The following is a 27,389-nucleotide window of genomic DNA, read 5'->3' as shown; positions in this document are numbered from 1 at the left end:
ATTGGTACTATCTCTACAGCAAAGATTAAGACCATTGGAGTTGGTGTCGTCAACCCAACTATTTTTCTAGATTTATAAATTTGTTAATTTTGAACTTTTTTTTGGGATTTAATTAGGCATTTGAGACGAACTAAAGTAGCAAAAGAAAAGGTGACAAAAAAAGATATTTAATAAAAAATTACTTTAATTTCTAAATTTTTCATATGTTTGATTGATGAAAAAAGTAAATATAAAAAATATTTTAGAAAAATGAAAATAAATCCAAACTTTAGTGCCATAAACCTTTTATTTTAAGTGCCTAACATCTACCCTACTAAAGAGCTGATAAGATTAGGGAAAAGAAATTACTATCATAATTATATTTTCTAATTTGTAGTTTTCCTTCAATTTTTGAAGTATCATCATGAAATATGATTCTTTTGAAAAATTAGAAGATATCAAATTTGAAAAAGAAATTGAATTAGTAAAATTATATTTTAAAAGAGCTGAATAATTGTTTACCACATTTAATTAATGTTGCAAAGTTGAGTTATGATAATTATTCTTCAAAAATATGCTTGGAATATTTTATTCCTATAAATATAATAATAATTAATTTAAAGTATACCAATCGATAATAATTACTCAATTATTTTATTTAAATATATATGTAATAATTTTGAACTTTGATTGTGAAAATAAAAACACCATGATAATAAAAGATTATGCATCTATATTTATTGAATCAAATTTAATATTTTTGAGAAAAAAGAGATAAATTGTTAGTGTTTATTTATTTATTTATTTATTTATTTTTGCTCAGTTGATGTGCATATATTAGTAATAGAAAGACATTGGGAGAGATCAACCTCATCCTTAGTCAGAATTACAAAACACCCAATTAAATAAGAAAACAAAACATCCGACATCTGATCAAACTACTAATAAATAATTAAGAATAAATCACCGCTAAGCTTTAACTAAGCTTTAACTAACGGTGATATTTTCACCCCAGCAATAGCCAACGCTGTAGCCATGTCATTACCATTCGTATAAACTAATGTGAAATTAACACTAACCAGTTAGTGTCACAATTCCATACCGCTTCCTTAATCACTTCAATGTGAAATATAACTCTAGTTTCGTTGCAGCTTCCTCGGAAATCTTCTTAAAGTTCAAATCCATACCCACAATCCATTTTCTCGATAAGCAAATTAAGTTGATTTGCTTAGTAATTGTAAATTAATTTGCAATTAAATAAACAACTGAAAGAGCAAAATAATAAAGATGAACACAAGAATCGGCTTATAAGTATTTTGCACTAAAAAAATTTCCTCTAATAATAGAATAACTGCTCTCTCTAATTTGTACATAAACACATTAATAAGTTATTTTTAAATACGTAATTGTTGACAAATAGTCTTCTTTTAAGGCATATCATAATTAAGAAAAGATTGTCTTTATCGATTGAACTTCTATAAAATAACATCTATTCAAATATGATAATCGGATCTCACTAAAACCCTTTAAATAATGTCTTTGCTTGAGCACATATCTTCAAAAATCACAAATCAATTTCAATCTTGTATATTGTTGCTCAAAACCCTCAAAGAGATGTAAGAAATTCAACAAGATTTTTTTTATAAAAAAATATGCCAAGAAATATAGCAAAAATTTACACATCGTTTACTTGCAAAGCGAGTTGCAATTGATGATGCAACTAGCATTAACGTAAACAATAGTATTAATTATTATTAATTTATGCATCTAAAGTCTTAACATGCTTGATATGGCATCAAGATATTGGCCAAGTGATAGTAACTTGTGTGGAGTCAAATTATGTTGGTACGATGTACAAAGTTCCATCTTTCTGTATAACTAATTTATATACGTTTTGTTTAACCAAAATAAAAAAAGTCATATGTTATGACGAGTGGTTATCTTTTTGGCTCAACAATTGATTGTTGTTAAAATGGATTGTCTTAATAATAAAGAAACTTGGGATAAGATTGTCTCATGTCTGAATTCAGAAAGTCAAAAGCCAACTAGTTGGCTCTTGTCTGGAATTTAATGACGTTAACATAAAATATGGAAATTATCAATGGGAAATCGAGTTTTGCTGATGCTTGATGAAATTGACAAAGTTCTGTTACCTGAAAGAAGCATTGTAACTTATGCCTTACTAATTGAAGGGTATTACTTTATTTCATCAAGTGTCATGTCCAATATTCTACATTATTGATTTCTAAAGTCAAACATTTTGACAGACACTTCCAATTCCAATACAATAAGTTGTAGAGTCAAAATCCAACATTGTTATTTAATATCTGATTTGATCACAATCCAGTTGCTTATAATGCAATGACGAAAACCAAACATTAATACCAATTATTGATGGAAAATCGGACAAACTCTCCAAGCAAAATGTGAATAAAAGAGAACAACAAGCACTTTCCTGGACCAGAGCCGATCAGTTCATCCATATGACGCCTCAGATATCTGAAACTTAAGAAACAACGATTTACCTTAACTGATCATATCAACTGAAAAGTAGTGGAAATGCGACTTGAGTGCTGAAAGGATTCACTATTTTGCCAAGACAAGAAGACATTATTACCTGCTAAATGAGCAGCTTGTGAAGTTTGAATCTGATGAGGTACTCGAGTTGGACGAAGAAGCTTATCTCTAATAGAACAAAACTTGGAAACAACATCACTCATGTCCATCCGTTCACTCGGTGATTGAGCAGAACAAGTCAGTCCTATTTCAAATATCGAATTCAAGCACTGAAGATGTCTGTCATTTCCCAAGCGAGTTTCATTGAGAGTGATGTCTATGATTGTTCCTCCTCTGTCACTCTCTTGAAGAAGAATGGGGTCTGTAATCTCAATCACTCGATTGGGCAGAGCTTCCTTAACATGTTTGTGAAGACTCAAACCTTCTTTGAATCTTTCATGGGTAGGCCTTTTCCCTGTAAACATCTCTAGCAAGAGGATTCATAGCTATATACATCGCCTTTCGTCGACATCTCACTTCCCACGCCATATTCTATAATTAATTCATCAAAAATAACATATAGAATTAATTGCAGAGAGAAACACTCTAAATATTAAAAAAAAAAACTGCCTATAAGATGTATTTTTTTCTTTTAAATAATGGAAGAAATGAATACAATTGAATTACCTGGTGGAGCATAGCCAATAGTTCCTCTTAATCCAAGGGAACTTGATTGACTGGAAGAATAGTTAAGCCTGTCTGCAGAAAGGATTTTTGCTAAGCCAAAGTCACCTATATGTCCAACCATTTCTCCATCAAGCAGAATATTGCTTGGCTTCAGGTCACAATGAATGATTGATGTTTCACAATGATTGTGCAAATATTGTAGTGCATGAGCAACATCTATGGCCATATTAACTCTTTGGAAGAAGTTCAGGTTCCTTGTCATCTCCGATTCATTCATGCTTACATATGGATGCAACCAGTCCTCCAAGCTTCCATTTTCCATAAACTCATAAACCAAGGCTTTAAAATCATTGCCTTGATAATCGACACCTGAAATGGCTGTTAAAACCTTGACAAGATTTCGATGTCGAATGTTCTTCAAGGCCTCGCATTCTGTGAAGAAACTCTTGGAAGCTCTATGATTTAGAAGATTAAGCACCTTCACTGCAATAGCTACTCCACTCTCTTCAAGAATTCCTTTATATACAGAACCAAAACTTCCAGAACCAACCAAATTCTCCATGCAGAATCCGCTAGTTGCCCTTAGGATGCTTTGGTATGATAATTGTAAAAGTGAACGTTCTGCACAAGTTGTTGTTGGTTTCTGTTCTTTCTTCTTTCTAGACCACAAGACGAGGAGACAAATGAAAACCAAAGTCACTCCTAAAATCACAACAATAATTGCAATTTTCAATTTAAAAGAAGCTTTTGATGATGTCTTGGAGTTACATCTTGACAAGTGTAATTCAAGGATGCCTCCACAAAGCTTATTATTTCCCTCAACAAATATGGCACTTGTATTCTTGAGCACTCCTTCACTTGGTATAACTCCTTCAAAATTGTTGAAAGAGAGATTTAAATACTTCAATGCCCCAAACCTTACAAGAAATTCTGGAATCCCACCTGAAAGATTATTGTTGGATACATCCAATGCCCCAAGACCTTTCAATGAACTCAAAGATGGAAGAATGGGCCCTTCAAATAAATTGCCCTCCAAATACAGCTCCACCAGACTTACACAACTACCAAGGTTGTTTGGAAGCAAACCAGATAACCTGTTGTGAGAAACATCCAGTAGGCCTAGATTTTTCAGTTTTTCTACTTCAACAGGAAGTTCACCAGTCAAAGAGTTTGACGATAAGCTTAGTACAATGGACAATGAAGATAGTCCTAGTATTTCGGGGGGTATTGGTCCACTAAGATTGTTATAAGAAAGATCCAATAAAAGCAAATTTTGGCACTTACCTAGATTCGAAGGAATGTTGCCTTGAATATTGTTAAAATCTAAAACAAGTTTGGTTAACTCTGTTAGATTTCCAATAGAATGGGGAATAGTCCCAAAGAGAAAATTACTTGAAGCGTAAAATATATTTAGCTTCCAAAGCCTTCCAGTATCAAAGGGAATGGGTCCTAATAGTTGATTATGCCCTACGTCTAGCACCTCCAAATTAATGAGATTTCCAATCTCATCCGGGATTTTTCCCAAAATATTGTTCCCACTCATGTCTAAACCCCGAAGGTTGCTAGAAAAATTGCTAATGCATTCAGGAAATTCCCCTCCAAAATTATTTTTGACTATAGATAGGTATTCTAGTTTGGTTTTATTGACTAATGTGCAAAGAAAGTTCAAGTCACCTTTTCTCCCATGCCCGAAATGGTTTATTCCTAGTTCAAGGTTAAACAAATTATCCAACTTTTCTAATGAAGGTACATTTCCATCGAGCATGTTATTATAAAAAACAAGAATATTCAAATTCGAGGCATTGGATATTGAAATTGGAATTTGTCCAGAGATTTGGTTTTGCCCTACAGAAAAGAACTCAACATGAGGCATATTGATTTCTAAATCAGAATGGAGAGTACCTTGAATCTTGTTTGTACCAATATCAAAGGCTCTAATATTGGAGAGATTGAACAATGCTACAGGAACAATACCAGAAATTGCATTTCCGAATCTGGCGAAAACTGAAAGATTTCTCAGTCGTCCAAAAGATTCAGGTATAATCCCACTTAATGCATTATACGTCAAAAGAAGTACCTCCAAGGATGACAAGTTCCCCAACGATGGTGGGATACTCCCTCTCAAACTATTGTGGACAAAACCCAATACTTTCAGGTTTGACGAGACCTAACGAAGCAGGTATTTCTCCTATTAGTCGATTGCCCATCATATCGACTGATGTTAGCTTAGAACAAGCAGATAAATTGGAAGGAATTTCACCACTGATGGAGTTATTGACCAGGTGTAATGCTTCTAGTCTTCTTAAACCACCGATCTCTTGAGGAATTTGGTTGTAGAAGCTGTTGCCCACAAGATCCAACTCCCTGAGGAAGCTCAAATTTCCAATATAGGGTGACAATGATCCAGAGAGTTTGAGGATTCGAAGTTTCAGCTTGGTGACTCTTCGATGCTTGCGACCACATGTAACACCGATCCATTGACAGAAGTGAATGGAGCTATTCCAGGACTCCATAATCTTGAGTGGATCACCAGTTATCTTGGCTTTGAACTGGAGTAGAGCTTGTTGATCAGTGTCATTTCCTCTAACTACAGGGCTTGCTGTTGCTAAACGAAGCAAGTTAAGACCCTGCAAGTTGAAGAATGAGAGAAGAATCATAAGGAAGAAAGAGCTGGACGCTTGAAAATGTTTTTTTGAGGGCTCCATCAACTTTAAACAATTTGTTAATTGATAAGATTGATTTGTAATTGAGAGTGTGTGGCTCATCATCAAGAACCAGCGTGCAATATAGAAGTAGTTTTCCAACTATGGAATTTCAGTGGCAAAGAATTTGGGATTCCTTAAATGTGCAGATTGACTGTTTCAAATCATCTGATTATATGATTAAGCAAACCGGTCCAGTCCAGTTCATCAATCATCAACCCTCTTCTTCCATCAACTAATCAATCAAAGACCTCCACTGATTGGCTAGCTGTTGAAGACTTTGTAATTTACGCATCTCCTACCAATAGATGTAGAAGATAGTGGGATCGAAGGATATCTTAGAATATTAGTGCTATGTTAATGGGACATCACATTGAGTGGGTTGTTAGTTATGATTATGAAGAAGAACCCCCCCGAGTCTTGCACTATAAAAAGAGTTGACTGGAAATTTAAACCAAGGCATTCAATTGGTCAATGGTTGAAGCATTTGGCAAAAGCTAAACCAAGGAGTCCGAAGAAACTTCGATTGAAACTGGGAAATGGGCAACTCGCTAACAAAGAAAACAAAGTACAAGAATATTCACCCTAATCGATTTATTCTATGTTATCATTCAACTATTAAATTTTTTATTTTAATTTTTTAATTTTTTAAAATTAAATATTTTAATCACTGTTCCCGTAGTTACCTAATAAAAATTTGACCTAAACTCTGTTTTATTAGCTTAATAATAAATTTAATTTAATAATAAGAGTTGTTTTCACTAAATACTTTTGCCCCCACTAGTATGTTTGTTCCATTATGGGAGTTGAGTGGGAATTTAAGCCAAGGCATTCTATTGGTCTATGGTTGAAGCATTTGGAAATGGGTGACTCTGTAAGAAAGGAAAAAAATTAAAGAAAAAAATTATAAGAATAGAAGAATGAATTTGTTCTTTAATTTAATATATAAAAACTAATTCCTCTACATTTTAAGTAAAATGAGTAAAATATAATTTAACTCTTAATATAAAGACTTACATGATATTTTTACCTCAACATTCAAGAATATTAAATATGATATACTATATCTGCATTAAATTTGTATATTTTCATATCATAATTAGAAAGTGATAATTAAATTACATTAATTTTCATGGTTCAACTTGTCAAGTAATTTCTCATAATGGTTTGTTGCTAATTCTTGGCAATGTAGCAACATGTGACTGAGGTAGTTGATTTATATGAACTTAACCAAAGTTGGTTTTCTTGTTTCTAGAAAATTCTGTAAAATTGTTTTTAGCATTTGGTTTTGTTATTATTATTCCACTATGTATTATTTTTTATTATATTTTTAAAATTGTGATTATATTATAGTTGTGCACTTTTAAAAAATAAAAATAAAAATACATGATAGAGTCTTGTAAAAATTTAAAAGTTTTAACTAAAATATATAAATAGTTGTAAACTGTTAAAATAGAACGTTGATAATGTCAATATTATAGGTTAAGAAGAAGAAAATTCACTATATCGAATTCGAATGACACGAGAGAAATATAGACTGCGTCTATTTATAAGTTTAAAAATATTATTCTAATCAATATCAAATAGAAATAATGTAGTAAGATATATTGAAACACCTTATTAAAATCAATATCAAACAAAATTACTGTTTTGACAAAATTGTGAAGACTTAAACCTTCTTTGAACCTTTCATTCGTTGGCCTTTTCTCTGTTAACATCTCTAACAATAGGATATCATAGCTATATATATACGTCGCCATTTGTTGATAACTCGCTTCCAATGCCATATTCTATAATTAATTCACCACAAAATACATGTATAAATGATTGCTGTGGAAAACCTCTAAATATACAACAAGTCTGCTTTTAGATCATTTTTTTTGTCATTTAAATAATGAAAGAAATGAAAAAGTGAACATACCAGGTGGAGCATAGCCGATAGTTCCTGTTAATCCAAGGGAGCTTGATTCATTAGTAGAATAGTTAGGCTTATCTCCAGAAAGGATTTTTGCTAATCCGAAGTCACTTATATGGCCAACCATTTCCCCATCGAGTAAAACATTGCTTGGCTTGAGGTCGCAATGAATGATCGGCGTCTCACAACGATGGTGCAGATATTCCAGTGCATGAGCAACATCTATGGCCACGTTAAGTCTTTGAATGAAGTTTAGGTTTCTCATCGTCTCTGGTTTATTCATGCCAACGGATGGATATAGCCAATCCTCCAAGCTTCCATTTTCCATGAACTCATAAACCAAGGCTTTAAAATCATTGCCTTTATAACCGATACCGGAAATGGCTGTTAATACCTTGACAAGATTACGATGTCGAATGTTCTTCAAAGCCTCGCATTCAACCAAGAAACTCCTGGAAGCTCTATGATTCAGAAGATTAAACACCTTTACTGCAATAACTGCTTCATTCGCTTCAAGAATTCCCTTGTATACAGATCCGAAGCTTCCCGAACCAACCAAATTCTGAGGGGAGAATCCGTTAGTAGTCCTTAGGATGCTTTGGTATGATAACTGTAAAAGAGAATTTTCTACATGAGTTGTCGTTGGCTTCTGCTCTTTTTTCATTCTAAACCAAATGATGAGGAAAATAGAGAATACTAAAGTCACTCCTGAAATCACAGCCATTATTGTGATCTTTAATTTAAGGGAAGTTTTTGGTGATTTTTTGGAGTTACATCTTGACAAGTGTAACTCAGGGATGCGTCCACAAAGCTTACTATTTCCCTCAACAAATGTAGCACTTGCATTCTTAAATACTCCTTCACTTGGTGTTAGTCCCTCAAAATCATTGAAAGAGAGATTTAGATACTTTAATGCCCTAAATCGCACAAGAAATTCTGGAATCCCTCCGGAAAGATTATTGTCAGATAAGTCCAATGCTTCAAGACCGCTCAATGAACTCAAAGATAACGGAATGGGTCCTTCAAACAAATTGCCTTCCAAGAACAACTTCTCTAGGCTTACACAACTACCTAGGTTTTTTGGAAGCAAACCAGATAATCTATTTTGAGAAACATCCAATATACCTAAAGTTTTTAGTTTTTCTACTACAACAGAAAGTTCACCAGTCAAATAGTTAGAGGATAAATTTAGTACAATGGACAAGGATGGAAGTCCAAGTACTTCAGGGGGTATTGGTCCACTAAGCTTGTTACTAGAAAGATCCATTAGAAGCAAATTTTTGCAATTACCTAGACCTGAAGGAATGCTTCCCTGAAGATGGTTAAAATTTAAATCAAGTTCAATTAACTCTGATAAATTTCCAATAGAGTGGGCAATAGTCCCAGAGACAAAATTACTATTAGCGAAAAATCCTTTTAGCTTTTGAAGCCTCCCAATATTGAAGGGAATGGGACCTGATAGTTGATTTATTGAAAACACAAGCACCTCCAAATTGTTTAGGTTTCCAATCTCATCCGGGATTTTTTCCAAAATGTTGTTCTCACCCATCGCTAAACCCCGAAGGTTGCTAGAAAAATTGCTAATGCATTCAGGAAATTCCCCTCCAAAATTATTTTTGACTATTGATAGGTATTCTAGTTTGGTTTTATTGACTAATGTGCAAATAAAGTTCATGTCACCTTTTCTCCCATGGCCGAAATGGTTTATTCCTAGTTCAAGGTCAAACAAATTATCCAACTTTTCTAATGAAGGTACATTTCCATCAAGCATGTTATCATGAAAATCAAGAACATTCAAATTCGAGGCATTGGATATTGAAATTGGAATTTGTCCAGAGATTTGGTTTTGCCCTACAGAAAAGAACTCAACATGAGGCATATTGATTTCTAAATCAGAATGGAGAGTACCTTGAATCTTGTTTGTACCAATATCAAAGGCTCTAATATTGGAGAGATTGAACAATGCTACAGGAACAATACCAGAAATTGCATTTCCGAATATGGCGAAAACTGAAAGATTTCTCAGTCATCCAAAAGATTCAGGTATAATCCCACTTAATGCATTATACGTTAAACCAAGTTTCTCCAAGGATGACAAGTTCCCCAACGATGGTGGGATACTCCCTCTCAAGCTATTGTGGACAAAACCCAATACTTTCAGGTTTGACAAGAGACCTAACGAAGCAGGTTTTACTCCATTAGTCTATTGCCCATCATATCGACTGATGTTAGCTTAGAACAAGCAGATAAATTGGAAGGAATTTCACCACTGATGGAGTTATTGACCAGGTGTAATGCTTCTAGTCTTCTTAAACCCGATCTCTTGAGGAATCTGGTTGTAGAAGCTGTTGCCCACAAGATCCAACTCCCTGAGGAAGCTCAAATTTGCAATATAGGGTGACAATGATCCAGAGAGTTGGAGGATTCGAAGTTTCAGCTTGGTGACTCTTCGATGCTTGCAACCACATGTAACACCGAACCATTGACAGAAGTGAATGGAGCTATTCCAGGAATCCATAATCTTGAGTGGATCACCAGTTATCTTGGCTTTGAACTGGAGTAGAGCTTGTCGATCAGTGTCATTTCCTCTAACTACAGGGCTTGCTGTTGCTAAAAGAAGCAAGTTAAGACCCTGCAAGTTGAAGAATGAGAGAAGAATCATAAGGAAAAAAGAGCTGGACGCTTGAAAATGTTTTTTTGAGGGCTCCATCAACTTTAAACAATTTGTTAATTGATAAGATGGATTTGTAAATGAGAGTGCGTGGCTCATCATGAAGAAGGAGAGTGCATTATTGTTGAAGTTAGTTCCCATGCAACACATGTAGCTCATGCAAATTCATGCACATAAGTTGTCCGGGTAAAGTACGTGCAAGAATTCATGCACATAAGTTTCCCGAGTAAAGTACGTGCAACTGAATATGTTAATGCTACTGCTTCAATTCAGTTTCATTTTATTACCTTTTAACAATATTTTTGTAATTTAGTTCATTTTGAATTATGCTTGGATGACAAATTGATGTAACTTGATGGTCAAAGAGCTGGTTACCAGCTTTTTTAAAGTGTGCAAGTAATATCACCTAGTTCCAATGTAATAAGTGGAGTTAGGTAGTGTTCAGGTGATGAATTTGTTGATTTTTTTGACCAGCCAATGACTGGTATATGTAATGGCTTTGAGCCAAAGTTTCTTTTAAAAGAAATAATCAGATTTTCTTCCATATGCTCCATCTTTCTTTGCCTTCTAAGTTTTGTTCTCCATTCTTGACAGTAGCTGAAAGCTTGAACTTCAAGCATTTTTCCTTCATATTTTATCCGGGTATAATACGTTGCTGTTAAAGTCTAGATTGAAGTTCTTACTTCATCCGGATAAAGTGTGTCTAACACCAACAATTATATAATTTTAGAATTATGATATTATCGTATTGTATCTACCGTCATGTGGCTTAAATGCCTCTACTTGGGGTTGGTTTTATTAACATCATCTTAAAATATATAATTTTAGATATTAATAAAATAATTTCATTTTATAAATTTTAAAGGCAAATATTATTTTATTCTCAATGACATTCAATATTATCTTTAATTTAATTAATTTTAATTATAATAATTAAAATTTTAGGAGAAAATATTGAAACTATATGGAAAAAATAAAAAATAAAATTTAAATAACACTTAAATCAGAAATTAAAAATAAAAAAACTGATAAAATTATAAGCACAATTTTTTAAAAAAATAAAATCAACCATTAAAATCTTGAAAAAAACACTACTAAAAAATCAAAATTTGAAAATTATACCACCATTGGTGGTTTTATAAAAATTGAAAATCGATTAAAATTAAAAAGAAAAAAATTACTCGCCTAAAATATAAAAGAATTAAAAAAATTGATTACATACAAATAAAACACGATTTGAAAGTAAAGAAATAAAAATACTTAAATTAAAAAATAAAATGATTGAAAAATTATGATAAAAAAACTTGTTTGTTTATTTATTAAATTTTAATTTGTTAAGTAATTTAAATTAAATTAAAATTAAATTAAAATATATTAAATATGGATGAATGTATAATAAAAATTTTATAATTTTAAAATTTAATGATATGACATTTTATTATTAATTTCTAAAAACTAAAATATTTAGGAAATCTTAATATAATTTATTTCCTATAATGATAAGGGAGACTTCAAAGTAAACGCTGGATAGTTCACAACTATGGAGCCCCCCATTGACAACACGATATTTCTAATAAACTTTGTTTACTTTTCAAATATGTAAATAGGCAGAAACTGACCTACTATATTTGGAAGGGTCAGAATAAGGTTATTCTTTTTATAATAATAAAAATATAATTTTTCATTTTAATAATATATATCTTTATAATTTTAAGAGATTAAATTAAATATTTAGTATTTTTGAAACCATCAAAATGTATTTATCATATATTATTTTAAAATTAGATAAATTAATTAATTGATCACTTAACTTTTAAGACGTTTTATATTGATCACTTAAAATAAAATCCTTACAAATTGGTCATTTAATTTTTATGTTGCTTTCATTTTACCAACCAAAAAATATTTTTAAGTAATGATTGGAGTAAAAAAATCAAAGATTAAAGTGAAAAGTTGTAAAACTAAAATAATATATAAAATTGTTAAACTGTACTTAATTATCTCATTGTCAAAAATTTAAAATTTTTAATATTAAAATTTAAATTTGAAGAGATAAAATTTTTTTTATCCCTTGACGAGTTCTAATGTTTCCAGTCTTCTTAGACGACCAATTTCTTGAGGAATCTTGTTGTAGATGTTGCCCACAACACTCAACTCCCTCAGAAAGCTCAAGTTCCCAATGTAGGGTGATAAAGAGCCGAAGAGTTTGAGGAATTTCAATTCCAACTTGGTAACTCTCTGATGCTTGTGACCGCATCTAACACCAGGCCACTGACAGAAGTGGTGGAACTATTCCAGGACTCCATAATCTTGAGTTGGTCACCAGTTATTTTGGCTTTGAACTGAAGTAAATCTTGTTGGTCAGTGTCATTTCGTCTAACTAGAGGGCTTGCTGTTGCTAAGCTAAGCTAGTTGAAGAATGAGAGAATAATTATAAGTTCAATGTAAATAAGGAAAAAAGAGCTGGACGCTTGAAAATGTTTTTTTTTTGGGTAGCTCCATTAACTTTAACCAAATTGTTAATTGATAAGATTGATTTGTAAATGAGAGTACGTGGCTCATCATCAAGAACCAGAGTGCAACATATGGTTTTAGAATTATGATATTATCGTATTCTATCTACTGTCAATATGTATTTGATATTTTTAGACTTTAAAAGTCATGTGGCTATGATTTCCATGGGCCTTGTACAAGCCCAATTTTGGGCCCAAAACCCCTAAACCAACTTAAACCTACCCAAAACCCAAATAACCTAGCCCAATACATTAAAGAAAAATAAATGAAAACCTAAAACCCTAGCCGTCAGCACATGCTCCCCACCCCATCCACCAGCGACGCCTGCAAGTGGCCTCTGCTCCACCACCGTTAGCCTGCAGCAATAAAAGAAGAAGAGACAGATTAGTTAGAAAGAGCAAGTTGTAGAAAAAACGCCTATAAAAGGTTGAATCCAAAAACCATTGTATATTGGGCATTTGGTGAAATGAAAAAATAATCTTAGGTTTTAAAACACAAGCAAAGAAGCTAAAAACTCTAGCAATATCAAAAAGCAAAGAAAAACAGTTTAAACACAGGAGCAAAGTTGGAAATCTAAGGTGATAGTTTTATTATTTTCGTGTTCTTGTTTCTTTTTTTTTTCTTTCTATTAAAGACATAAAAAAAATACAAAAAAAATAAATAAAAAATAGATACCTTTCGAAATTCCAGCCACCGCACGGGGTGGCCGGCGACGACGATCAACGGTGACCCTGCGAAGGTCTGGTGACTCTTCTTGGCCAGATTCTGGCTTTGGCCAGAGAGAACAGAGAACCCCTCCCCTCTTATTTTTCTGAGGCAAAGAAAAATGAATTTTTTATAAAAAATTTACTTTTATAACACTAAAGAAACATCATCGTTTTCATTGGCCTCCCCAGACGCCAAAACGACGTCGTTTTGGGGAGGCCGACCCGATCCGACCCCCCCAACAATAGGATCCGAGTGTTTTTTAAGCGGAGGGGTTATTTGCGCTTTTGGCCCCTCCGCTTTTTTGTGATTTCGCAATTAAGTTTTTTTTTTAATTTTAATTTCACCCTTAAATTTATCCCGGTTTCAATTTGGCCCCTATTAGGACAACGTCGCTTGGGGGGCGGGGATTATTTCATTTTTGGACCCCGTGTGTTATTCGTGCTTTCAAATCAGTCCCTTCCTCCTTTATTTATTTTCGGATTGGCCCCGAATTCTCGTTTTAAATTCAATTTAGTCCCTAGCTTAATTATTTAACACCTTTATTATTAAATTAGTTAATTTCATTATTTTCTTTCATTATTATTTATTATATTTTTACTATTATGTTTTTTACTACTTTATTATTATTGCACTATTGTTATTATTTTCCTTCTTATTACCATTAAAATTATATTCTCTTTCTATTTATTTATTCATATTTTTTATATCATCATTACTATTATTGCTATTATATTTTAATATGTATTCATTGTATCTAATTTTATTTATTTATTTAAATTTATGTTATTACTTTATTTTATGTATTATATTTATATTTACATTTACGTATAAATATTACTATTTTACTATTGCTTTTTTTTATATATATTATTTTCATTTGCATCTTACTTATTATCATTTTGCATCTTTATTATTATTATTATTATTATTATTATTATTATTATTATTATTATTATTATTATTATTATTATTATTATTATTATTATTATTATCATCATCTTAGCATTGAACCCATAAATTTCATATCGTTATCATTATATATATATATATATATATATATATATATATATTAGGTATATATTGTTATTGTACCTTTTATTATTACTACTATTGTTTATTATTATTATCATAATTATATTTTCCTTTTATTACTATTACTACATTATTTCTACTTTTACAACTATTATTATTATCATTACTATTATATTATTAGCCTATTATTTCTTTATTATTATTATTATCCTTATATTTTTATCTTTTGTCAACATATTTATTATTTTTCTTTTACTATTTTATATTTTTTATTTATTTATAGGTTTACTATTAAGTTTCCTTTTTACTTATTCTTATTATTCTTATTTATTTTATTCTTATCATTTTTATTATTCTTATCTATTATTTTCCTCTTAAGTTACATAGCTTGTTTATCTCTTTCATTTTGTCATTTATACTACTCATTTATTATTATGCTTGTTAACATCATGATTTACTCCTTTTCGTTCTTACAAATTTGCGTTATATCATCCTTTATCCGACAAAAATAATCGTTTCATAAAAAAGTAAATATTTCGTATTTGGTAATTCGAGATAATCGTGCCCTAACTTACTGGGCTTCGATTTTTCTCATTTAACCTAAATAACGGAATACTTTTTTAAATCGCTATGCGAGTCTTGAAAAATGCTTATTCTCGGAGGTACGAAGTGTTGTGCCCTAACTTACCGGGTATGACATTTTGTCACCTCGAAATATGAATTTGTTTTAAAACAAAGGCAATATTCGGTGTTTGAGAATTCGGGAAAACGTACCCTAACTTACTGGATTTCGATTTTTCTCGTTTACTCTAAATAATCGAATACCCTTCTAACAAATTAAAATACGCAAATTTTACATAAAAGGCAAGCTCACTCTCAAAAATTCAAGATGTCGTATCCTAACTCACTGGATGTAACATTTCATATTTCAAGGCGAGAAGGTCTTTAACACTTGAACCTTTTTTTATATGAAAAGGGGATCGTATTTCAAAAGTCTTTCAAGTTTTTAATTTTCGACACTAAGACACTAATTAATCAACTAGGTACCAATTTTGGGCGTATCGAGGGTGCTAATCCTTCCTCGTGCGTAACCGACTCCCGAACCCATTTTTCTGATTTTCGTAGACCCAAAAATTATCATTTTAGTAAATCTTCACTTTTATTAAAATGATTAATTTAAGGTGATCCGATCATACCTCATCAAAAAAGATTGGTGGCGACTCCCGTTTTAATTTTCACTTTCAAAACCAAAGTCGATCCCCTTTTTCAAGAAAATGGTTACGACTGGCCTGCTTTAGTTAAAGGCGTCTACTTGGGGTTGGTTTTTATGGTCAATATTTTTTTTTCTCAATGCTCGACAACTGACATCAATCAACATCATGATTGAGAACGTAATGGAAGCGTTGTAAACAGAGTCATATTGCCCCCAAAGACTAAGAAGTACACCGGATAATTCAACGGTTGCTACTTGCTATGCATCTTCCAAATTACAAATTAATATACAGTGAAATTATAATGTGGTCTCTCAAAGTTTTACAATTCAATTTCTTTATTCTGATTGTGGATTTACCCCTAACAGATGGATCTTTAAAATTTTATAAAATATAAGAAATAATATTCTTAGACGGATGTAAGTAAGAAAAGATTTTTTGGCGTGATTTTTGAATGAATCACCCATGAATAAAGTTATTTTACCGCAATGAATAAGCTAGAAGGATTGTTTGACGTGATTTTTGGATGAATCCCTCGTGAAGAAAGTTATATTGCCCCAATGAGCAAGCTAGACGATATACATGAAACGTTAGAAATGGATTTATGATCTTTTTCCACTTTCCCTCTAGGAAATTCTGGTAATTCAATGCTGAACGTTTACTAAGCAACTAATTGATGCAATTTGCCACCACTTTCTATACTTCACATTAATTTCATGTAGAAAAAAAATGAAGGATACTTCCCAATTGTGGAGCCACCATTCACTATTGTTGTTTAAATTCCCAACGTCTAAACAAAGTTAAGTTCCCTTTCATTTCTTTGTGGAACAAAAATAGAAATTATAATTTTCTATTTCCAAAGTCATTACTGATAGCTGATGGATAATCAGATTTGTTGCTTCTTTCTAGTTGTTGGGTCAATACCCTTGAAGAACTGCCATTTCTGGAGCAATGAGGAAAGCAAAAGCTTATGAAATTTCGTTCCTCTGGGACTGGCCATCAAACCTATGATGCTCTAATTTTGTAGAAAAGTTAGTAATATTAAAAATAATTTTTGAATTTAAAATTTTATTTTAGCAATATGTATTAAATCAAATACAATTAATAATAATTTTGAAAAATCAATGGAATTTGAAATTTGAATTTAAGCTATTAAAATTTCCTCTTCAAATCATCCAAATATTTTGATATATTTATCAAAACAAGTAAATTCAATTTTAAAATTTTGAAAACCTTGATACAAATAAAATTCTTTCTCTAAATTTTTCATCCAAACACACCCTAAAAGATATACATCTCCTTCTAAACCTTATTTTTAGAATTATTTTTTTCTAAATTTTCATATATAAAATTATGCGAAAATTGGAAGAAGGGTAAACCAATAGTTGATTAGTCAATTCTTGGGAAAATTGGAAATTGAAAAACTCTTATAACATAATACAATTTTGAACTTTCTTGGAAACGAAACTAATTAATTAATAAAATTAATCCTCAGGTTTTCTTATAAAGCTTTAAAATTTCCCCCTAAAAGCCTGCTGGTGAATTACCAAGCTCGGTCTCACACCAATGAATTTACTATGACCTTTCATCTTTGTTGCTTTGTCGAAATCCAATTCCAATAATCATCTTTAAAACATATGATGCTCTAATTTTGTAGAAAAGTTAGTAACATATGATATTTGATTGCATGTATGTGTGTTTAGGGTGTAAATGAGGTATTTGTGCTTATAAACTATTCAAGTTTGAGCTAAAAGAACATGGATTTGGCATAACTATTATTGAGTCAAGCTTCAGCTCGAGCAACTTGAGCTATCAAGTGACTCGATTTTTTGTGTCTTAATGATTGAGTAGTTTCGAAACTTAGAACAAGTCTAATCAACCAAGTTTGTTATGGATTAAATAAGATCCTAACTAAATTTTATGAAAAATGGGCCCACACGATTTGGCACAGAGCCGTGTGACGTCGACAATGGGCTTTTCAGCATCACGTCGTTTGCTATTTTTCGAATTTTCGTTACATACATGGTCATTTTTCGATATAAACCCAACAGACGTAATTCTAGTACCTAAAATTGACATTCAACTTAATTTATTAGCAGCTAAATCCGAGATACAACCCTTTCCTTCCTAAAATTTAAGCCTAAACAAATAGGCACTCGACCTTAACACCGAATCGATCACTTACCCTTGAAAAAACAACAGCCTAAAATGGTGACTAGGTTGCCGGATGGACATTCTACGCACCACCTTCTTCTCCATTCGGAAAACCAAAATGATCAGTAACAAAGATTACAAAATACTATACCTTTAATCGACACGCGAAAATGGACTATAATTAATCTTATCATCGAAAAACACACTTGCGAGACTTACCTGTTAGAAAATCAATAATAGAAAAATGATAATAGAGTAGCAAAGATAGAAATTGCAATTTTGGAAGCCAACAAAACAGAAAAGGGAGAACAACCAAATCAGAAAATGAAAAAAGTGGGAAATGAGGGAGTGTGAGGGATTTTAGGAGTATTTTTGGGAAAATTTTCAAAAAGAATACTTTAAAAAATAAATAACTATCCAGATCCCCACTAATTTTAATTAGTTATCCTATCAGATCTTCTCTAGAATTCAAATTCTACCCATCCTATCAGATCTTCTCTAGAATTCAAATTCTACCCAACCTCCACTACATGGGTGACACAAGCAAGGGAATTTGGAAAAAGTCTTTTCATTTGCACACATAATGATCCAAACATAGAAACAAAGGATAAGCTGAAGCCTTAGCATTGAACCAGTAAGCTCATTCTGTCATTTGTTGATCGAAAATAATGTATAACCCTAATATCCAAAGTCAAGGGTAGGACAAAAATTAACAAAATTTAAAGAAAAATAATTCAAACCCAGAACCTCTCACATACTACTCACAACTCTTAACCACTAAATCAAATTAATCACTTTGATAATTTTTTTAACAATTCAAAAACACAAATTTCTCTCCCCTATGAGAAATTTTGACCTTGAAATTTACCTGATTCAAATAAATGTGGGCATTGCTGACAAATCGAATTGATAACCGAATTAAATTAAAAATAATAATTGTGAGTCAATTAAGTCGATGAGTTCGACTTTATATATTTTAATAACCTAATTGATTAAATATTAAAATTTATTCAAATATAATAAAATATGATTATAATAAAATATTTTTTTGAATTTTATAAAAATTTTAATATTTTGTATTTTTAATTATTTTAAGTTCCAAAAGTAAACAATCTAGAGAAAAAAATATTTTTGAATTTTTTTAAGCTTGACTAATAGATATTTATTTATTTTGAAAACTTGGGATGAAAGTAAATCATTAAATACAACGGCCTTTGGAAAACTGCAATTCTATAAAGTTGAAAAAATTGGCTTTTTTTCATTATAGAAAAATACAGTAAAATAGCGGCTACAAGGCAAAGAAAATACTAACAAGAGACATTGGACATAGTAGCAAGATTGTTATTAAGTAGTTTCTGGATCAGGATCGGAGGTTCTTCAAACAACGGCAAGCTATTATAATCTAAGTTGGCAATTTTAACCATACGACTTGCAACTTTATTGTGATCTTTAGAAATATGTTGAATTCGCACTTCGAAAAAAAGAAAGTCTCCTGACATATGAAGGAAATAATTAGTACAATATGAAAACACAATTTTATGTAATAAATATTGTAGAATACATTTAATATATGCACAGTATATATATATTAAAAATAATTTTTAAAGTTTAAGGTTTTATCTTATAATAGGACTATGTATATTAAATTAAATAAAATTAGTAATAATTTTGGAAGAAAGTTAAGTCAAGAATTGAGTCCTAGTTGAATTGGAGAGGCCCGAACTCATGCTGATGTCATAGAATTTTACAACTTAGTTGATTGAGTATCATATGAGTAGATTGTATCATATGAGTAGGCCTGAAAAAAACTCTTGTATAGGCTTCTTCGATTTCTTGATAAAGAGAAATATGACCAACTATGGTTCGAATATATATACAATTTTTTTTTTTTTTTGGAATTTGAAAAAGGATTTTGAGCTATTAAAATTTCATCTTTAAACTAATTACATATTTTAAATTTTCCAATATATTTATACAAATAAATAAATTTTGAAAATATTAATTAGTAAATTCTTGGAAAAATTGGAAATAAAAGGGTAAACGAATAGTTGATTAGTCAATTCCTTGGAAAATTGGAAATAGAAAAAATTCTCATAACATAATATAAATTTGAACTTTCTTGGAAATGAAGGATATCAGACTTCAAACTAATTAATTAGTAAAAGCCTGCTGGTGAATTCCCAAGCTCGGTCTCACACCAATGAATTTACTATAATCTTTCATCTTTGTTGCTGGTAAGTCTTCATAGCCCTCCCTATTACTTATCTCCATGATTTTGCTTGCTTTTTTTTTTTTTTAATTTACCTTGATTAGCTTTGTCGAAATCCAATTCCAATAATCATTTTTAAAACTTATGATGCTCTAATTTTGTAGAAAAGTTAGTAATATATGATATTTGATTGCATGTATGTGTGTTTAGGGTGATTGTTAGATACAAATTTATGTTTGACATGAGTATGTTTAGGGTGTAAATGATATATTTGTGTTTATAAACTATTCGGATTTGGATTAAAAAAATATGAATTTTACATAATTATTATTGAATTAAGCTCAAACTCGAGCAATTTGAGTTATCGAGTGACTCGAATTTTTGTGTCTTTAATGCTTGAGTTGTTGAAAAACTTAAAACAATTCTAATCAAGCAAGTTTGTTACTGTTCAATCTTCATATATATTGAATCCAGCTTGAATTTTAGAAAATAATTCTAATTCACTTACGTCTTGGACTTTGCATTACACCCTTAAAAGCATGTTTTAACTTTTTAGAAACAGTGGAAAACAAGAGCTGCAAAAGGGCAAACGCAAAAGATATGAAAATCACGGAGATAGACCATTTCAGCCATCGCCACAAGCTCGAGCTAAGCTATTCCGAAACGCCATATCAGTGTGACGGATGCAAAGAACTAGGCTTCGGTTCATCTTATCAATGCAATAACAAGAAGTGTAACTTTCATCTTCATGAAAATTGCGGGGTGGCCAAGCCTATCGCCACCCATTCGTTCTTCAAAAACAGCAACTTCAAGTTCAAAAAGAAAGGGAAACGAGGCAAAACTTGTAAAGCATGTGGCAAAGATGTTCAAGGTTTCATGTACAAATCCAAGGAAACATATTTGCATACTTGTTGTTTGAAGCTCCCAAGCACCTTGAATGGCAATTTCAACGGAGGGTCATTGAGACTTAACCTTGAGGTGAAGGCCTCAACCAAGTGTTTGATATGTCAAAACAAGGAAATTTATAAAGGGAAATTGAAAGGATGGGCTTATATTTCGAGTTGTGGGAAACATTGTTACCATGTTGGGTGTGTGAATAATATGAACTTTGAGAATTGGAAAATGGGTTATTTCAATCAATCACAAAGTGGTGGTGTGGCAAATGGGTTAGTGTTTATCAAAGAAGAAAATGGGGAAAGTTCAAATGGGAGAAAGGAAAATGAAGGATCACTGATGGAGTATGCTTTGGATCTCATTGTCCAAGCTGTTTTAGGGGGTGCTGTTGCTTCTTTGCTTGGTATTTAGACTCTCTCTACTGCAAATAATTGAATGCTGGTCAATGTTTGACTTTTATATTTTTTACTCATTAATATTGTTAAATAATTGCCAATCATATCACTGACTCGGTTGATTAGCATGAGGTGTAGAATTCGATCATTGTGATTGTAAACTCTTTCTCTCTTCTTCCATTATAACGTAAGTATCAATTTTGGTCGACAATTTTATAGTTGAAATGAAATAGTAAGAACTTAAATGTAATATCTAAACTTATTAGTTCTCCATCATACTTTTCTTGTGTTTAAATTATTGTAGATAATAGTATATTTCAAGAGAAAACTGACATAACAAGACACTTGGAATGAGGCTTAATCATGTATAAATTCAGAAATTCAGAAGCTAACTAATTTGTTCTTGTCTGAAAATCTATTGATGTAAACATATCCTAACATAAAAGATTTTAATACAATACGATTCTTAATACAAAGACCTATATGATATTTTTACCTCGATATTAAAAAATGTTAAATATGACATATATATCTGTATTAGATTTGTATATTTTCATGTCATAATTAAATTACATTAAATTTCATGGATCTAACTTGTCAAGTAATTTCTTATAATGGTTTTATGAACTTAACCAAAGTTGGTTTTCTTGTTTCTATAAAATTTTCATACGCTTTGTTCAGACCATGTGCCAATTAACAACTTTTTAATTTTATTTTCATCAATCGCATAATTTTTGTGGATGGTTTGAACTCCAAAATACATTAAAAGAAGGAAATTATTACTGGGAAATCTAGTTTTGTTGATGTTGAAAGAATGTCACAAAGTCCTGTCGTTCGAAATAAAGCATTGTAATTTATGTCTTAAAAAATTGAATAAATTAGTTTTTATATATTAAATTAAAGAATGATAGAATAATCGGACAATTCCTCATAGTGTATTATGTATATCTCAGAGTAATGCACAAGAAACAACTTTTAACAATAAAAATAAATAAAATTTTAACAAAAAATTAGTTTATTTTTAATTTAAAACATAAAACTAATTTATTCATTTTTGAAGTAAAATAGATAAAATGCAAATTATAAACTTTTGAATGTACTCATGTCTGACTTTTTTAGTATAAAAAAGATTATAATTTCAAAAATATGAAGTTCTCATGAACAGCCAATGATTAAAATGTTCAATACCATGACTGATATATACAATAAGATCCAAAGTCAAAATCCAACATTGCTATTTAAAGTCTGACTTCATCATAATCTAGCAGCTTATGATGCAAACACAAACAAGTATTATACAAATTACACTGAAATTTTTTGGCAGAAAACAGGAAAAATTCCTCCATATTTATTCTATTTTCTTGGAGAACATCAAGCACTTTGTCAGACTTAAGTCTCTTTGTAGTCGATCCGTACAACACCTTAGATACCTGCAACTGGATTTATTTAAGCACATCGTGTCATCAGAATAGTAGAATTGGTAGGGAAAAGTGGAAAAGTGGGAAGAAAATAAAATTTAAGTGTAATTGGTAGGGAAAAAAAGTGGGAGGAAAAAAAATAAGAGAGATTCATTTTTTACCATAATGCATAAAAATTAATTATTTAAAATCACAATCATAAGAGAAATGTGTTTATTAGTTTAAAAGGGTAAACTATAAAAATAGTCACTTTTGTTTGCCTCATGTTACATTTTAGTCACTTATGTTTGAAATGTTACGTTTTTGTCACTTATGTTATTATTTTGTTACGAAGTGATCACTCTTCCGTTAAGTTCTAGTTATCTCCCTAAAAGTAATCTTACGTGGCAGTCCAACTAGATATTACTGAATCTGCTAATACATACTTCATCCGGATAAAGTATGCATTATTAAAATTAAATTAAAATATTAAATAAGAAATAAAATTATAAAACAATATGTTATTTGGAAAATAACTATTATTGTAATGAGATACATGTTTTATTAGGTATAAGTATTTAAAATTTTGTTTTTGTAATATGATACGTGTGTAAATATATATATAATCATATTAGTGAATCTGCTAATACATAGTTCATCCGGATGAAGTACGTATTAGCAGATTCAGTAATATCTAGTTGGAATGCCACGTAAGATTACCGTTAGGAAGATAACAAAACTTAACGGAAGAGTGATCACTTCGTAACAAAATAATAGCATAAGTGACTAAATGTAACATTTCAAACATAAGTGACTAAAATGTAACATGAGGCAAACAAAAGTGACTATTTTTGTAGTTTACCCTAGTTTAAAATTATGCATTTTTATAAAAATGTTTTATACCAAACACACTTTAAAAAAAAAAAAAGTTCCATCTTTCTATTTTTCTACTATTTAATTTTTCATCTTCCCGATTTGAAACAAAAAGAGTATTTTACAAAGATAAGGAGAGATTATTACCTGCTGATTGAGTAGCATACAAAGTTCAAATACCACGATGTAACCGAGTTGGACGAAGAAGCTTGTCTCTAATTGAACAAAGCTTGTTAATAACATTACTCATGTCCATCCTCTCACTCGGTGATTCGGTAGAACAAGTGAGTCCTATTTCGAATATTGAATTCAAGCACTGAAGATGTATGTCATTTCCCAGGTTGTTTTCATTAAGAGTGATGTAGGCGGCTTTTCCTCCTTGGAAATCTTCTTGAAGAAGAACGGGATCTATAATCTCAACCACTCGATCGGACAAAGCTGTTTTGACAAAGTTGTTAAGACTTAAACCTTCTTTGAACCTTTCATTTGTGGGCCTTTGCCCTGTTAACATCTCTAACAAGAGGATGCCATAACTATACACATCGCCATTTGTGGACAACTCGCTTCCCATGCCATATTCTACAATTAATTTGTGACAAATTACATGTATAAATAATTTCTGTGGAAGACCTCTAAATATACAACAAGACTGCTTTTAGATGGACTTTTATTTTTTCATTTAAATAATGAAAGAAATGAAAAAAAGTGAACATACCAGGTGGAGCATAGCCGATAGTTCCTCTTAATCCAAGGGAGGTTGAATCCTTAGTAGAATAGTTAAGCTTATCTCCAGAATGGATTTTTGCTAAGCCGAAGTCACTTATATGACCAACCATTTCCCCATCGAGTAAAACATTGCTTGGCTTGAGGTCACAATGAATGATCGGCGTCTCACAACGATGGTGCAGATATTCCAGTGCATGAGCAACATCTATGGCCACATTAAGTCTTTGAAAGAAATTTAGGTTTCTCATCGTCTCTGATTTATTCATGCCAACAGATGGATGTAGCCAATCCTCCAAACTTCCATTTTCCATGAACTCATAAACCAAGGCTTTAAAATCATTGCCTTTATAATCGATACCTGAAATGGCTGTTAATACCTTGACAAGATTACGATGTCGAATGTTCTTCAAAGCCTCACATTCAACCAAGAAACTCCTGGAAGCTCTATGATTCAGAAGATTAAGCACCTTTACTGCAATAACTGCTCCATTCGCTTCAAGAATTCCTTTGTATACAGATCCGAAACTTCCCGAACCAACCAAATTCTGAGGGGAGAATCCGTTAGTAGCCCTTAGAATGCTTTGGTATGATAACTGTAAAAGGGAATTTTCTACATGAGTTGTCGTTGTTGGCTTCTGCTCTTTTTTCTTTCTAAACCAGATGATGAGGAAAATAGAGAATACTACAGTCACTCCTAAAATCACAACAATTATTGTGATCTTCAATTTAAGGGATGTGTTTGCTGATGTTTTGGAGTTACATCTTGACATGTGTAACTCATGGATGCCTCCACAAAGCTTACTATTTCCCTCAACAAATGTAGCACTTGCATTCTTAAATACTCCTTCACTTGGTATTAGTCCCTCCAAAACATTGAAAGAGAGATTTAGATACTTTAATGCCCCAAATCGCACAAGAAATTCTGGAATCCCACCGGAAAGATTATTGTCAGATAAGTCCAATGCCTCAAGACCTCTCAATGAACTCAAAGATGTTGGAATGGGTCCTTCAAACAAATTTCCTTCCAAGAACAACTTCTCTAGACTTACACAACTACCTAGGTTTTTTGGAAGCAAACCAGATAATCTATTTTGAGAAACATCCAATGCACCTAGATTTTTTAGTTTTTCTACTTCAACAGAAAGTTCACCAGTCAAGTCGTTTGACGATAAATTTAGTACAATGGACAAGGATGGAAGTCCAAGTACTTCAGGGGGTATTGGTCCACTAAGATTGTTACTAGAAAGATCCATTACAAGCAATTTTTTGCAATTACCTAGACCTGAAGGAATGCTGCCCTGAAGATTGTTAAAACTTAAACCAAGTTCGGTTAACTCTATTAAATTTCCAATGGAGTGGGGAATAGTCCCAGAGAGAAAATTATTGTCAACGGAAAATTGATTTAGCTTTTGAAGCCTCCCAATATTAAAGGGAATGGGACCTGATAGTTGACTTTCTCCCACCACAAGCACCTCCAAATTGATGAGATTTCCAATCCCATCCGGGATCTTTCCGAAAATGTTGTTCTTACCCATCGCTAAACCCCGAAGAGTGCTAGAAAAATTGCTAATGCATTTCGGAAATTCCCCTCCAAAATTATTTTCGCCTATAGATAAAAAGCGTAGTTTGGTATTATTGACTAAAGTGCAGAGAAAGTTCAAGTCACCTTCTCTCCCATGTCCCAAGCGGTTTCCTCCTAGTCCAAGGTTATTAAGTGTATCTAGCTTTTCTAATGAAGGCACATTTCCATTGAACCTGTTTGCATTAAATTCAAGTACATTAAGATTTGTAGCATTGGATATTGAAATTGGAATTTGTCCAGAGATTTGGTTTCCCCCTACAGAAAAGAACTCAAGATGAGGCATATTGATTTCTAAATCAGAATGAAGAGTACCTTGAATCTTGTTTCCACCAATATCAAAGGCTCTAATATTGGAGAGATTGAACATTGCGACAGGAACAATACCAGAAATTGCATTTCCGAATATGACGAAAACTGAAAGATTTCTCAGTCGTCCAAAAGCTTCAGGTATAATCCCACTTAATGCATTGATCTCCAAACCAAGTACCTCCAAGGACGACAAGTTCCCCAACGATGGTGGGATACTCCCTCTCAAACTATTGTGGACAAAACCCAATACTTTCAGGTTTGACAAGAGACCCAGCAAAGAAGGTATTTCTCCCTTTAGCTGGTTACCGCTCATATCAACTAATATAAGCTTAGAACAAGCAGATAAATTGGAAGGAATTTCACCACTGATAGAGTTATTGGTCAGGTGTAATGCTCTCAGTCTTCTTAAACCACCGATTTCTTGAGGAATTTGGTTGTAGAAGCTGTTGTCCACAAGATCAAACTCCCTGAGGAAGCTCAAATTTCCAATGTAGGGTGACAATGATCCAGAGAGTTTGAGGTTTCGAAGTTTCAACTTGGTGACTCTTCGATGCTTGCGACCGCATGTAACACCGATCCATTGACAAAAGTGAATGGAGCTATTCCAGGACTCCATAATGTTGAGTTGATCACCAGTTATCTTGGCTTTGAACTGGAGTAAAGCATGTCGATCAGTGTCATTTCCTCTAACTACAGGGATTGCTGTTGCTAAACTAAGCAAGTTAAGACCCTGCAAGTTGAAGAATGAGAGAAGAATGATAAGGAAAAAAGAGGTAGACGGTTGAAAATGGTTTATTAATGGCTCCATCAACTTGAAACAAATTGTGAATTGATAAGATGGATTTGTAAATGAGAGTGCGAGGGTCATCATGAAGAACCAGAGAGCAATATATAGATTTAGAATGATGATATTATCGCATTCTATCTACTGTCAT

The 27,389-nt window shown here is 31.9% G+C and overlaps 3 protein-coding genes, 2 long non-coding RNA genes and 1 pseudogene across 7 annotated transcripts; 1 reads left to right on the top strand and 5 right to left on the bottom strand.

The window, feature by feature from the left end:
* Positions 1-2,162: 2,162 nt before the first annotated feature.
* Positions 2,163-2,786, bottom strand: LOC128281549 (uncharacterized). The gene is made up of 2 exons (XR_008271777.1): positions 2,597-2,786; positions 2,163-2,478 (listed from the first exon to the last, which is right to left on the bottom strand). It is a non-coding gene; the product is annotated as an uncharacterized LOC128281549 (long non-coding RNA).
* A 176-nt stretch (positions 2,787-2,962) lies between these two features.
* LOC128282194 (probable LRR receptor-like serine/threonine-protein kinase At3g47570) lies at positions 2,963-4,705 on the bottom strand. Its single transcript, XM_053020357.1, has 2 exons — positions 3,163-4,705; positions 2,963-3,027 (listed from the first exon to the last, which is right to left on the bottom strand). The coding sequence occupies exons 1-2, from the start codon at positions 4,703-4,705 to the stop codon at positions 2,963-2,965; spliced, it is 1,608 nt and encodes a 535-aa protein (XP_052876317.1).
* A 583-nt stretch (positions 4,706-5,288) lies between these two features.
* LOC108462305 (probable LRR receptor-like serine/threonine-protein kinase At3g47570) lies at positions 5,289-12,756 on the bottom strand (annotated as a pseudogene).
* A 307-nt stretch (positions 12,757-13,063) lies between these two features.
* Positions 13,064-13,785, bottom strand: LOC128281540 (uncharacterized). Its single transcript, XR_008271765.1, has 2 exons — positions 13,640-13,785; positions 13,064-13,320 (listed from the first exon to the last, which is right to left on the bottom strand). It is a non-coding gene; the product is annotated as an uncharacterized LOC128281540 (long non-coding RNA).
* Positions 13,786-20,180: 6,395 nt separating this feature from the next.
* LOC108463198 (uncharacterized) lies at positions 20,181-21,862 on the top strand. Of its 3 annotated transcripts, none has more exons than XM_017763138.2 (2): positions 20,181-20,303; positions 20,835-21,862. In XM_017763138.2, exon 2 carries the CDS (start codon positions 20,879-20,881, stop codon positions 21,581-21,583), a length of 705 nt encoding a protein of 234 aa, XP_017618627.1. In that variant the 5' UTR covers positions 20,181-20,303; positions 20,835-20,878; the 3' UTR covers positions 21,584-21,862. The 3 variants fall into 3 exon arrangements, with proteins under 3 accessions (XP_017618627.1, XP_052876612.1, XP_052876613.1); XM_053020652.1 differs by having other exon boundaries at positions 20,194-20,303; positions 20,841-21,862; XM_053020653.1 differs by having other exon boundaries at positions 20,195-20,303; positions 20,817-21,862.
* Positions 21,863-22,775: 913 nt separating this feature from the next.
* LOC128281423 (probable LRR receptor-like serine/threonine-protein kinase At3g47570) lies at positions 22,776-27,389 on the bottom strand. Its single transcript, XM_053019635.1, has 3 exons — positions 24,553-27,389; positions 23,985-24,416; positions 22,776-23,003 (listed from the first exon to the last, which is right to left on the bottom strand). The coding sequence occupies exons 1-2, from the start codon at positions 27,323-27,325 to the stop codon at positions 24,010-24,012; spliced, it is 3,180 nt and encodes a 1,059-aa protein (XP_052875595.1). The 5' UTR covers positions 27,326-27,389; the 3' UTR covers positions 22,776-23,003; positions 23,985-24,009.

This window comes from Gossypium arboreum, chromosome 10 (assembly GCF_025698485.1).
Source record: "Gossypium arboreum isolate Shixiya-1 chromosome 10, ASM2569848v2, whole genome shotgun sequence".
NCBI lineage: Eukaryota > Viridiplantae > Streptophyta > Magnoliopsida > Malvales > Malvaceae > Gossypium > Gossypium arboreum.
Note: the sequence above shows the minus strand (reverse complement) of the source record. Positions and strands in the feature narration are given on the sequence as shown.